This window comes from Acanthochromis polyacanthus, chromosome 3 (genome assembly GCF_021347895.1).
Source record: "Acanthochromis polyacanthus isolate Apoly-LR-REF ecotype Palm Island chromosome 3, KAUST_Apoly_ChrSc, whole genome shotgun sequence".
Classification (NCBI taxonomy): Eukaryota; Metazoa; Chordata; class Actinopteri; family Pomacentridae; genus Acanthochromis; species Acanthochromis polyacanthus.
The window spans coordinates 23,818,814-23,833,420 of NC_067115.1; the positions used below are offsets into that span (position 1 = coordinate 23,818,814).

Below are 14,607 nucleotides of genomic sequence, written 5' to 3' on the forward strand. Positions count from 1 at the left end.
GAAACACTGGGGCGTCTTGTTGGAGTACAGACACTGACACTGGTGCGCAAGTTTTTTGGCTTTGCAGCCTCTGTGATGAAAGAAATCTGTCATTTCTTCTCATCACAAGAGGACCTCCCCTGATGTACAAATAAGTGGAGAAAATTTCAAGCAATAAGTTTTTTTTTTTCATCTCAGATTGACAGTTTGAATTATGACAATAAATACCTTGAGTCAATGTGCTGTACATTTTCTAGCCATCATAACAAGATGTTTCGTTGTGCAATTTATCCCCAGAATCTATACCTTAAATATCTGGATGTGTCAAGTCATTGTGGGCAGTGTTGCAACTGTTAAATAATGGATTTTTATATGATTTTTCCGTCTGTGTGATACTTTAGCTTGTCATGAGTAATTTTGTCAATAAGACTGAATATTGTGTGATTATTTTATCCATGAACAGTGTCTCAGTTGATGACAACTGAACATTTTATCCACTCTAAAGTGAGGTCAGTCGGTGCTGAGCAATCTAGAGAGAGCGCCCACTAAACTTTAAGTATATGACTGAGAAAACAAAGAAATATTCTGTTCCGTGGTACAAATTACCAGCAATGCCCCCGTGACAAGCTATCATTCCCCTCTGGTTGTGTGTTATCATTTGTTTCTTCCTGCTTCTGAGCTTTGCCACTGATTAGTACATGCTCTACTTGGCATATTAACTCCAGAATCTACTGAATCTCTCTAATACACCATCAGTTTCTTATCCTGCGAAGCTATTTGATGCTGCGATATCTGTTTAATGAAAATACAACACCTATGTTAATGTGACTGAAAAGATGAAACTTTCACTGAAGTGATACGGCAGCGTGTGTGTGAGGCGCTGCGACAGTGAAACACTCCACAAACGCTGTAATATCCGGAATATGTGAACGACTCCAGCACAGAGGGCCCCATATGGCCGATGCATGGGAGCCATTTTTGTTCAGAACCGCTGATCCAGGGCAAGTCTCTCTCTCTCTCTGTCTTTTTTTTTTTTTTTGCAGAGGGAAATTCCTCCTGCCTGGCTGCTTTCATACAGACTGGATGGTTGTATTTACATGCATACAGTAACAAGGAAACATGTGCCAACAGCAGAAAGAGAAGCAGACCTCCTGTTAGTTACAGAACTGAAACAAGCTGGAGCAACCAGTCACGGCTGAAACCTACATCTGAGAAGACTCTGGACGTGTATTTCAGACATTTCACAACAATCTCCAGATCTCCAACTATTATTATCAATTTTTAAAATTAATCTACTGAATGTTTTCTCAACTCCTCATTTATGTGATCTGTAGACTGTAGAAAACAAATAAAACATAGAAGATATATTATGTTCACTACCACAGAGGAATACAAAGCTATATTGACTGTGATTTTTTTTTTTTAGTTTATGCTTCAACGACCTCAAATAATTTATCAAAATTTGTTGCCAATCATTGTCCTGCCAACCTATGATTACTAGTTGCTTTAGCTACTCTTATGCACTTAACTGCACAGGTCAAAATGTACCAACAAAAGCAAAACGTTGGGCAGAATTTTGCACAAATCCTACATGTCTCATCGCACTGACTGAAGCCTAGCCAAGAGGACACAGACAACAGGATTGCTGCTTTTTTTGGTCTTCAGACAAGCACTTCTGTACACAAATGACCATCAGTTACAGCATATTGCCAATACATCAGAGCGCTTGATGAGAATCCTGTTTTGATAAAAAAAACACTGCAGAGAAAGTGTTGCTGCAACGTCTGGCAGCAAATGGAAGAAGGATCCACTAAGGTACATACAAACACCATCAAGTGACAGCAATGACATGCTTCTTTTAACTCCTTCACCTCAATAAAGATCATTCATCAGGCAGAACCATCCCCTCTGGAATGTGTGATTGGAAATCGGGGAACTTTAAATCCCCGTCCCGGACACCATCCATCTGTCTTCAACACGCCACTGGTCTGGGCACCACTGGCCAGGAGATGAACCGCTCAACCAAATGCCTCCATTCAGCCGGCCTTCTCTACCTTTTTAAAAATAATAATAGTAAATACCAGCAAACGCATGGAACCCAAAATCAGGCAGTCACATCACAATTTCACCGAGGCAGTGAGGCATCCCAGACCTGCATCCAATTTACAGAGATATGGGGAGCATAGGAGGCAGAGTGCCCCCATATGCACTCCCCAAAAACAAAACAGATGCAGGATATTAAGTATGTGTATGTGAGTGTGTGCATGTGTGTGCATGTGTGTGTGTGATCTAGGTATTACTAATGTTGTGGGGACCTAAATCTCTTCCTTTTGGGGACAAAAAGCAAATCCACATTATGTAAATCGTCAAACTTTAAGGGTAAGACGAGTTTCAAGGTTAGGTTTAGTTATGGAATGTCTCCAGAAAATTAATAAAAGTCAGTATAATGTTCTCTGAAGTGATGCACACGTGACCGAATGTGTGTGTGTTTGTCAGACGTGCACATGGGTCAAAAAGAGGAGATAGTGTTGTGACATGCGGTTCAGCCTAACCTTTGGAAGGAAACAATCCAACTCTGTGATGGCCTTTCCTGTGATGACACGCATGGGGAAACCTCGTGAATCAGATGGCATTCACCCTCTGATTCCCTATCATAACACCATTCCCTCACTATTATTATGATGGCAACGGTTATAGTTGGATATATGCAGTTCACAATTATTCTCTTGATATGAAGGAGAGAAAATGATGGATGTTAATGTTACACAGTCTGCATGAGAGGCAGGATGGCATAATTTTGCTGTATGCTACGTGTTATAAATATGACTGATGGCGATAGCCAGTCTGTTGAATTACATTTACATATGGATTTACATTCCCATCAACATGTAATAATAGTGCAGGCCTGAAGGTCCATACTAGTCGCTCAGACATGCATGCATACACCCAGTGCACACATGTACATATTCTGACATTTCATAGCTAATATGTGTGCCTTATTGAGGAAGCATTCATCAGAGGGAGAATAGTCTGTGGTGACAAACAGTATCCAGTCCTGCTAGATCTTTTGTCTGCAGGAAGAAATATGATGTCTTGGAATTAAAGCGGCCCAGCTGACTATTCACTGTCAACTTTGATAATGATGTTTTATAATCAGACGAGGTGCACACAGTTCACAGTAATGTCGTTTCAGGGTATTCTCTGAGCACAAAGGATGTCCACCATAACTTGAAAATATTTTGCATAGCAATAGAGCTCAGCTCGTGCTGTTATTCAGATTACTTGTTTTCTTGCAAGTGTGAATAAGTGCTGTATTTAATGGGAAAGGAGATATGGAGCATGGATGCCACTGCCTACATCACCAGTATCTCCAACCTTTTGGCTGCCAGTACAATCCAGATCTTTTATTTTCAAGATTGGTTCTATGAAAACATAAAGTGTTTTTTTGTCACTGTAGTCTGAACAACCCCTCAAATTACATGAAATTAGATTATCACCAATAATAATAATAATAATAATGACTATTTCTATAGCACCTTTCAAAACCGGAATTACAAGGTCCGTGACAAACATTAAAATGTACAAATCCTTAAAAAGCAGCAACAAAACATTAAAAGACAGAACATTAGTATGGGCAGCAATCATTAAAAGGGCAATAATAAAACATTAGAAAATGATGAAATATGACAAATGTCTTTCTGTACAGGTGACTCTTTTCAACTGAGCTGTTCTGACTGTAAGGGGGAGGTTGGCCCACAGTGTTGGAGCTGGTAAGAGTGAGAGTCCCCCTTTGTTTTAAGGCTGGACCGTGAAATTTTTACCAGTAATTGATTCTCTGATCTGAAGGATCTCGGGGGGGTTAGGTGCAGAATAAGGGGTTAAAAGTTCCAAGATGTAGACTGGAATCAGACCATGTAGAAGTTTCAAAGGTAATCAGGAGATTCTTAAATTGAATTCAGAAGCGAATGAGGAGCCACTGTAATTCAGCCAGGACTGGATTAATGTGTTACCTGTGACAAGTATTTGTGAGTCTTGCTTCAGAGTTTTGAATCAACTGTAAATCAGCAATTGCTGCATCGTTAAGGCAAGTGAATAGTGAGTTACAGTAGTCCAAGTGGAAGAATATAAGGGTCTGGAATCTGGATATGCTGTTCAGCAGTGTTTTCAGGGAGCACTGGTTTGACCTTGTTAATATTTCTGATTTGCAGATGTCATGATTGAGTCTTATTGTGGTGACTGATGTTAAAGTTGTGATCAAAAGCCCAGGACTTCAGTGTTACATATGTTAAGTTGTACTAGTTGTATGGTATCATGCAAGCAATGATGACAATGAAAGCGATACTGATAACCCTATCATTTTAGAAGGACTCTATGCACTCCCTTTATATCAGGATATTATATCATTATAATCCACAGGGGATCGAATCAGAACAAAACAATATGCTGTTTTCATTTCAGAAAATTAAAAGATTATGATCTAGTTAGGTATTTAGATCAAAACTAGGTGTGCAAACATCACACTGACATTATGTTTGTATTGGCCTATTTCACTGGACGGATTTCAAGACCAAAACTACCACTGGGAATATTAGGGTCAAATCATAATTTTAGACACAAAATTTGGGGATCTAAAAATGCTGAAGTGGAGTGTATCTTCTTCAGCTAACACTTAAACATTGTGCGTTTAGGAGGGAGGCAACTGTTTAGTAAGTTTCACACATCTCGCAAAGATTGGTCAACAAACTGACTCCGGACTGCAAAATAAGTTGAGAAGAAGACTGTTTTTAAAAATTATCAGCGTTGGATGGATCTTGGACTGACTAAAATCCTAAAATCTAGTCAAACACGTTAGATTTCTGAGTGGCGCACTGTTTCAAACATCCCTGTAGTCGCTGCTTTGGCTGACGGAGTGAAACGTTACGGTCGGCCAACTCATTTTCCTCGGACAAACCCGGAAGCTGTTTGTGTTTCTCCTTCTGGCTGGAAGCAGAAAAGCAGCTCCGACACCTGAACCTCTCCAGTTTGATGGTAAAGGTGAGCCTACGCTTACTGACATTAAACATTAAACTCACACAGTGGTAGTTTCGTGTAGGGATACTTCAGCTCCATTAATTTGCTTTCTTCATGTGTGTCTGGGACTAAAGTGCTCCATTGTTTACATCCGACCGGCAGCTGTGCTGCTTATAAACACGTGGACAGACAGGAGGGACACATGCTAACATCGACATGTGGAAGTAAAGCTTCATGCTCTCCACACAGCGACAGGTTCCCCGTGTTATTTGTGTTTCGAGGCGAGCTAATGTTTACTCACATAACGGTAGTTTGCTAAACAGCTAACGTCTGCTACACTCTGCTAACTCGTTAGCATTTAGCTAGCCGAGGCTAACACTAAGCTAGCTGGAGGTGCGGGGCAGTTAGTTATCAAACTGAGGTTTCTGGCGTTTTGCTTGTCATTGTAGTGCAGTCGTTATACTGTCTGTTTGGGACTATTTTCTCTATTCTCTCTATTTTCTCTGCCCTGATTGTGTTTTCTTGAACAGCCAACGGACATGTCAGCACAACACCTTCAAATCAGTGCATTTCACCAGAGAAATTTCATCCAGAAGTTTTCCAATTTCAGTGAATGACAATAACTCACTAAAAACATTGGTGATGATATAATCATTTCATAAGCAGCATACTGTAACTGCTAGCGCTGTAAATATCGATTATATTAATTGTCTGTTAATCTGATTATATTCTTGAGGAGTTTGTCCTGGAAAAAGTAGAAGCAGCTGTGTTTCCCCAAGTTCAACATGACAAATGTCTCAGATATCCTGTTTTGTCCACAACCTAAAGATATATAGTATACTATCATAGAGGAAAAAAGAAGCAGAATTATAACACTAACATTTAAAAAGCTGGAATACACAAATAATTTAATCAGTAATCAAAATAGTTGATGAATTATTTTAGTAGTTAACAACCAAATCATTGCAGATCTTGTAACTACACATGCAGAGGGCTTTACACATATTTGTTATATTCACTTCTGTAACTCAATAAATCTAGCATTTATTGATTATAATTAAAACATGCATTAGTTATTATTATTGAGTCATAACAGTCATACATTTACATATAAGTATTACTTTAATGTCAATCAAGTAGCTACGGTGTGAATTTTGAGAGTTCATCAAACTGCATTTCCTTTTTTTATTGCAAATATTTTGACTTGTCGTAAAGTACGGAAACATTACACTTCCATCCTACAAATCTTTGCTACATCTCATTTGCTTCTTTCTGATCCCAAACCAGCCATACTTAACCCTGAATAATGACATTCATAATGACTATGTTCTGTTCATTTTAATCAGGACAGTTTGTAAGCATCAGGTTGAAGACCCTAAAACTAAATTCAGCTACCACTGACCTGAGCATTTTTCTAGGGCATGTCAACGTGTTTCTGTGGACAAGCTCTCTTTGCATGGTGCAATTGAGTTGCCCCACCATAACAGACAGAGTTGACAGGAGAGTCCAACAGTGTGGCTCAAGTAGCGTCCACACAGTCCTGAGCAGGGCTTTAATTAGGCAGATTAAGGGAAATCACCTGTGCTGGTGGACCATGACTGTACCAGGGCTTTAAGTGCAGTACGTTAAACTCCACCACTGTAAAACACAGTCAGTCATTTGCCAGCTCCCAGTCCCTGTGTGCTGCTAAAACTTTTAACACACAACTGTCGCCCCTCGCCAGCCGGTAAGACTCTACTTTCTGTCCCTTTAATCCCTGGTGGCCGGCTTGTGACCGTGTAGCGTGGCGTTTATGCAGTGTGTGCGGCCTGGGAGCCAATCATCTCCAGCCATCATGGCACAGACACGCAGGACTGGACAGAGCAATGGGCCGGTGCCCCTTCTCCATCCAGTGTGCATGAGTGTGTGTGTGTTAGTAAGAACACACACACACACACACACACACACACACACACACACACACACACACACACACACACACACACACACACACACACACACACAGGGAGACTGGGAAAAATTAACAACACTGTGTGTCTTGCGGAGTGAAGTAGATAATTTAACAGTTTCTGTCACAAAATGAGGTCCAGTTAATGTCTTATGTGTTGAAATTATCACCTGACAGATGATACACTTTAATCTAAGCTGTATAGTATCAGCACTAATGTAAAAGTGTACAGGTTAAAAAAGAATCTTGCTGCAGCTGAGCCGTGCTCTTTCAGCTTTGTTAAACAGGCCTTATGGTTTTCAGAACAAGACCCAAGTTTCCTGTAATTGACGTTGGCCCCTGTCCACTTCAATTCAGTCAGTGCTATAGATGGCTCATGTGGTCATTGTAGAAGAAAATAACAAACAATCCTTGTGATAACGTCGGCCTACCAGCCGGATATTGGTTGATTGAGCCAGATGTGGCCAAACAGTGTCAAATATATGAAAAGTAAAGTATACAAATTGGCGATACACTGATTTTAAACAGGATTTTTTTTGCCTTAATAACAAACCCTATATCAGGAATTTCAGATTTTCTAATTGACATTTGAACGACAAGCCTTAATGATGCTGATTTTAATTTGGATTTGTTATTTTGTGGCCATGCCATGTATTTTAAGTAAATCCATATTTATTTATTGTTGTCTTGTGGTTATGATTTTCCAAGAACATTGTTTTTGAATAAAATTTGGAGTAGCTGACTCTTGACATGAGACCTGAGGCGATGCAGCTTCTGATCAACATCTGAATGCACCACACATAAGACAAGAAACTTGTCCATGCTTTAAACTGCATAAACATTTAATAACACCACTGTGGTGCATTATCGACCTGAAGCTACTTAATAGTATTAGTGAGGGTAACCAGTGGCTACTTCAACAGTAGGAAATAAATTAGAAAATGCCTTTAGAGCTACAACAATTACGTTAATGCTGATAAATTAATTTAGAAAAAATATAAAATTAATCACCAACTATTTTAGTGATTGATTAATTCTTCAACTCAATTTTTAAGCAATAATGCTGAACATTACCTAATTTTAAACTATTCAGTTTTAAGGATTCTTGCCTTTCTTTGACTTGTGTGATTGTGATCTCTGTATCTCTGGATTTTGACTGTTGGTTGGAAAAAATAAGACATTTGCGGATGTCACTTTGAACTTCAGAAAACTGATGGAAAAATAGTCAATTGTGTTAATTAGCCTTTTTATAGACAAAATGACAGATATAATAGTCATTTATTTATTATTTATATACTTTATTTTTAAAAGAGTTGTTTGTTCCTTACTAAAATTTATTTCAGTGTTACATCGCTGTTGTTCCAGAGTTACTTTAGCCTGCACTGAAATACTACTTAAGGCACTGCAAAGGCTCTAATATCTTGGTTTTATGTGTTTATTCCCTGCAGTTGGCTTCTGCCTCTGAAGTCACCGTCTCCCCAGGTGTGAGTGCTGGTGAGGTGTGTGCATGTCTGTGCGTGCACTGAGCGTGTTTTGGGGAGATGTACTGCGCCTACCAGGACCGAGAGGAGTTGGAGGATGACCTCTATCAAGAGGATGAAGGAGACTCTGACGGGTCAGAGGCCGACAGCGAGCTGGAGTTTCGTCTCTACAGCCAGTTGCACTATTCCTCCAATCCTGGAGAGTTGGAGGAGCAGGAGGATGGGGAGGAGAAGGAGCCCGACCGAGAGCACCAGGACAGCCAGAAACAAAGTAATGATGCTAAAGAGCTGAAACCCGAAAGAGAAATCGAGCCTCCATCACCTATTTACAGCAAGTCGCAGCAGCATCTGAAGAAGAAAAAGGGAGAGAAACAGGACAAACAGCAGAAAAAGAAAAGTGACTTCAAAAGTCAGAAGTCAAAATCGTCATGTTTCGAGGAGGTCATTGTGATTGACTCCGGCCCTGATGTCATCTCCATCTCTGATGACACTGTGGATGATGATGATGATGGTGAAGGTGTCTGTGCCTTGAAGGGTCATGGCATGCACAAGCCACAGACTTCTACGCCGGCACATCAGGTAGACAAAAGATCACTGCATTATCTGACAAAATGAACAAAAAGTTAACGGCAACACCTGGGTTGTGAAATTTGCAATATTTACATTCAGAATGAATGAAGACGGAGAGGATTGATGGCACAAAGGGTTGTCATACTGAAGTACAACCAGACGAAGCTGTGATGCCGCAATGCTGTTGCACTGTGGGTCCGTAAATGGTTTAAATATAGCGCTACATCCATAGTATTGGGATTTCATTACATTCAACGGTGGACTTTTGATTGCCCTTTCTTGTCCTTCTCAATTATAAAGCACCAAGTGAGATATATCCCAATTTAAAATCTAAGCTTCTCAGTCATAATCCAGCCCAGAAACCCTGGTTGAATGATGTTAAAGATATTTACAAGGGACTAGTAATGATGGCAACCCCGTTCATAGGTTTCCATGTGATCACTGAAGCAGGTTTTGCTTGCTGCCGTTTTTCCTTGTGTTCAAGAGGGAGTTTCATATTACAATGAATGTAACTTGTTTAACTAAAACTGCAGTAGCCTCATGTTAGCTTCAGATAAAACATTTTAATATGTTGTTGGACAGAGCATTAACAGTGGAGTTCACCTCCCATCACTTAAATAGAAAATTCATTAGGAGAGGACGCCTAATGTACATTATGGACAGGAGCAATGATTACAGCAAGCAAAATGGTTTCAGTGTGGACACCAGTCTTCTTTTTTAAGGCGGACTTTAAATATCGTGAACCTGACTTTAACATGGCATGAGTCATTCTTTAGTGGAGCTGGGATTCTTTTAGCCTAGCCACGCTAGACAACCCACGGCAGCGAATTTAATTCTCTGTCAGGGTGGGTCTAGTTACCCTCGGTAAGCCTCGAGGTTGGATGCTCCTAAAACTGGCCGGACGAATCACCATGAAGTGTAGAGTCAGAAGGCGGGCGTAACTAAGTGACGACAGAGGTGCGACGATTGTGACAGAAACAACCGGAAACAACTAGCCTAGCCGCGCTAGACAACTCATGGCAGCGAATTTACTTCTCTGCCAGGGTCGACAACAAAAACGACAACAGTCATTGAACTCCATTAGCACCGACTCTGAATAATCTTTCTGTTAACATGTCTGTAATATACTTGAGCTTCACCCATTGACTGTATAAATAAGGCTTCACCGAACTACCGCATCCTCTGATTTCCGGCGCTCTCGGAACTACGTCAGCCTATTTGTTGCGCTGATTGGTTGTATACCTGCCCAATTGCTGCAGAGTGATTTGAAAGACAACCTTTTAGCCCGCCTCCCTCCCTGTCGAGCGTTCCTAGACCCTTGTGTCTTCAGACCTGGGTCTAGCGCGGCTAGGCTCGGATTCTTTGTAACCGAGTGAAAATACCTGAGATCTGTCCTCAATGCTCAGCGCCTAATGTCTCCCAGTTGGGACGTTTTGTGTTGCTTTTACTCTACATTTATAGCTCTGCTCGCTACTTTGTCAGGCTACTGTCCAGTGGCCGGTTCCAGCTAACTGAATGATTGCTGTTGCACATGTTGAGCTGTACCAGTCAGTAGAGCATGCAGTAATGCTAGTGAAATGACTAGCTGCTGTATCAGAGCGCTGTCCAAAGATTTAATGCTGGAAATCTGGGAATGAGGCGAAAATGTTTGACAAAGGCCCAACATGTCAGTCCAATTTACACAGATTGTCTGCTAGGGTTTTTTTTCCCACTTTTGAATGCATAGGTAGTTAGTAGTTTGAGAAAAAAGAAAGAAAAATTGTGTGGTTGAGTAATATATGATGCTTGCTATTTGATCATCTTAGGAAACCCAGAAGAGGGGTCTCGGTGCGACGGTAACTGTGGACTCCAGCAGCTCAGAATCTGATTCAGAAGACGTAGAATCCAAATCTGAGTCTGATTCGTCTTCTTCATCCGATTCATCCGATTCGGACGCCCTGGAGAACTGGATGATCCTGGGTAGAGGGAAACAGGATGGTGACCAATCCATTTCACTCAACCTGGAAGGAGGTTCCGACAGCAACAAAGGTGTGTCTTTGTTTCTGTGTGTCTACTGTCTGTACTGAGCAATGTTTAGCCCTTTTGTGATCTATTTATTGTGCCTTTGAATGTGCGCGATCAGGAGAATAGAATCAGTGAGTATTTCTGATCCAAATCGTTCAGAACACTTAGTCTACCTGCAGCGCTTTGATAAGGAGCGGGCACAACCGTGGGCTGCACTGTGAACAATCTGTGTGCGTGCATGTTTGTCTGTACATATGCATCATCTGTGTCTGCATGTTTATTAACTTGTAAGCTCTTAGCATTCCTGGCACCGTCTGCCCAGTCGCTCGCTTCCCTGATGCATCTTTAAGTATGTTTGCGTGCATTATGTGTTGCTATGTGTGCGCGGGCTCGTGCAAGTGTGTTTCTAAAATATTCCCCTTCTAATCAGCATGCATGTGTACATACACATGGATACCAACAGTCATAACGCTAATGCCAAAACAAACAAACGGAGAAACAACAACGCAGCGGGGGGAGAGGGAGGGGAGGTCGGGAGAGATGGGAGTAATCAAAAAATGAATAAAAATGTTCCCTGCAAATCTCTTCAGATCTACACATTATCTTAACCTGCAGCCTCAGCAACCTCTCCAGCTCCTCTCCAGCTCCCTCCTCCTCCTCCTCCTCCCTCCTACCTAACACTCTCCCATCTCATTCTTTTATCCTATTTTCTCACTATTGTGCTCTCTCTCTCTCCCGCTCTCCCTCTCTCTGTGTCTCTCTCACCGTTCCTTCCTCATTTGAATTTCCCTGGGCTGATGTTTCTGCAAGAGTGCCCACTGCCTCCTCGACACACAACTGGGCTAAAGGAGGGGGTCTGGAGCTGGTGGGAAGGCTTGAGGTTTTGGCCTGGTTTTGGGAGGAAAGGAGGATTTTAGGTCTCTGTCTTTCTCTCTCCCTCGCTCTCGTCTGGCTTCTCTCTGTGATCTTTGGAGCTTGACCTCATGTCTGCACATGGGGGGTCATGGGTGTGGTGTGGAAGGGGTCTTAAAGTGAGAGGAATGGGGGAGGGCTTTGTCAAAAAAAGAGAGAAGGAAATAAAGGCAAGGAAATTAAGGGACGAGCCTCAGTAGTCTTGAACTGTGCCCCAGTTCTACACTGCTCACTAATTCAAAGCCAGGCTTGAGTATGTTGTGTCTTCACCCCAGAAAGAAAAATTCTAAAATGTATTTTTACTCATTGTTGAAGTCCCTGAAAAAGACAAAAAGACAATAATGAACTGCTTCTATTGTCTTTGAATCCAAAGCTTGATGAAGCTCATATTTCTGTGCCATTTATATTTGAAAACTGTTAGAAACACATCATTGAGTCATACTGCTTCCTATTCATTCATTGCTCCAAACGGGGGTATTGTAGTTTATATTCTGTCAGTCCTGCTGCAACAAATGTTTATTAATCCACCTCTGAAACTAATTCCAAATACATTATTGACAATTTTCTGAATAATACTTGCCAAAAACTGCAATACACAGTGGCTTTTGCGAACTACCAAGCCTTTTTCAAATGTGTGCCCCTTTTTTTAATCTTTACATCATCAGTTGGGACAAATGAGCTTGGAAGTAAAAGTCAGAGACAAGTCTGGCTAGAGTCTTCTGCAGGGTTGTTAGAGCTGGATCACCTCACCTGAGACAAAGACCATATCAGTGTGACTTTTTCGGACATCATCTGAGAACAAAACTGATAATGCAAAGGAGATTTATTAAAAATCTGCATGGCTACAACCTTTCAGTCTATTCACAGTGTGTGCACTAAAATGCTGTTGATCTGTTATAACAACGCAATGCACAGTGGGAAAGGAAGGGAAATGAGGGAGCTGATCACAATCTCATGGTGGTGCGATTAGAATATTGTGATTGTCTCTATTGACTACTGATTAAATCCTGAGCATTAAATCTTTGATAAAACTTCTGTCTTTGTAAAGATTAATTGTCAGTCTCATTCCAATATTACCCATCAGTCAGTACATATATATTGACTTCACGGTTTACTATGACATTTAATATAGTACTTACTGTATGATCATCATTCTTCCCTTCAGCTCTGATACCAGGGCTTTAATGCTGTTTGAAAACAAGATGGTATGCTGAAATATTTTCTTTTGTGCATGAGTTTCACATACCCTTTTTATTTGCCAAAGAGATCCAGAGAGAAGAAGGCCAATTTTAGATCACTGAGATATGGCTGGTTGAATTTTTATGACGGCAATAACCATTACATCCATAACCCAGGGCTTCAAATATAAAGATTGATTTCTGTTTTTTTTATATGCCATGTTGTGAGTTGACTTCTGTAGCCTGGAAGGCTCGCGTGTGTTTTCACAGTTTTGTGTGTGTGTGTGTGTGTGTCCGAGTAACTGGTTTGCACAGCAGTGACTAATAGTATTTGTACGCCTAAACCCCATCTCAGCATCACCATCAAATCACATTCACTACACTTAGTCTCCCCCTCTCGCCTACTGAAATTGAATCCTTTCATCCTCTTTCTCTCTTTCTCATTCTGTCTCTCTCCTACACGGTGTCACTTGTTCACATACTTTTACTATCTAATCTTTTCTCAGCCCCTCAAATATGTTTTTTATCAAATACACGGACACACATGCGCTCACGCAGCCCCAGAAGGTATCTGTCACCTGGCCGTAAGAGGCGGCTGTTGGTGGGTGGATGTGTAAGGACATCGGATAAGTAAAAAGAGAAAAGATAGTGGAGAAAAGGGGGATGAGCAAGGGCCGTCTGCCTGTCCGGCGGCTATGCAGCAGCAACCAGACGGAACAAGAGAGAGAAAACAGGGCTTCCTAAAATCCAGCTCAGTGCCTCTCCCACTCGGAGTGGTGTGCGTGTACGTCCCCGTGAATGAATCCGGGCTGTAGGCGGGGTGTGCTGAAGCTAAACTTGAATCGTAAGTGGTTAAACTTCACTCAGTGGTCACACTTTTTTTCTCTCTCTCTGTTGCTCCCCCCAGTTCTCTTCTTCGCTTTTTTGTCCCTTCGGTTTTGGTCAGTGCACACCAAACTTTGTTTGAGGCTTAGAGAGTCAGCTCTGGCTTGCTATCGGGGTGGCCGATCACATCAGAGTGTGTGTGTGTGTCAGTGTGTGTGTGCTTCACTGAAAGTCTTGGTGAATTAGAGAGAAGCAAGTGTGTTTGTACCTTAAGGTTAACTTTGTCTATCTCACAGAAAATGAAGGTAAGCTCTTCTCTTCTCTTCTCTTCTCTTCTCTTCTCTTCTCTTCTCTTCTCTTCTCTTCTCTTCTCTTCTCTCTCGTTCTGCTCTATTTTATAGTCTTGCCATGCTGCTTAAATCACCTAGGCATAACAAAAATGTATTCCTTGTCTCAAATTTGTTTGTAAAAAGTGGTAGTACAAATATTTTCAGCTTCATGTCTGTGTGAATATGCGATGCTGCTTTGGGCCTGAAGCTTTTTCCTGCAGCCTCTTGCAGTCTGAGACCCCAGTTGGCCTTTGTATACTCTGAAGTCACGTGCCACTATACAGTATCTGAAATATGGATTTAGCTGGCTTCTCTGTGTGTTTATTGCTCTGATTATGCGTGTGAGTGCATGTTTATGTACAGGGCATCGG

The 14,607-nt window shown here is 41.3% G+C and overlaps 1 protein-coding gene across 2 annotated transcripts in view; it reads left to right on the top strand.

The window, feature by feature from the left end:
* Positions 1-4,919: 4,919 nt before the first annotated feature.
* Positions 4,920-14,607, top strand: part of zcchc7 (zinc finger, CCHC domain containing 7) — a 52,092-nt gene continuing 42,404 nt past the window's right edge. The window contains exons 1-3 of one of the 2 annotated variants that reach the window (XM_022206058.2): positions 4,920-5,013; positions 8,386-8,997; positions 10,794-11,016. In XM_022206058.2, coding sequence (XP_022061750.1) covers positions 8,479-8,997; positions 10,794-11,016 — 742 coding nt within the window. In that variant the 5' untranslated portion in view covers positions 4,920-5,013; positions 8,386-8,478. The remainder of the gene's footprint in view (positions 5,014-8,385; positions 8,998-10,793; positions 11,017-14,607) is intronic. The other variant, XM_022206059.2, reaches the window with a different exon arrangement.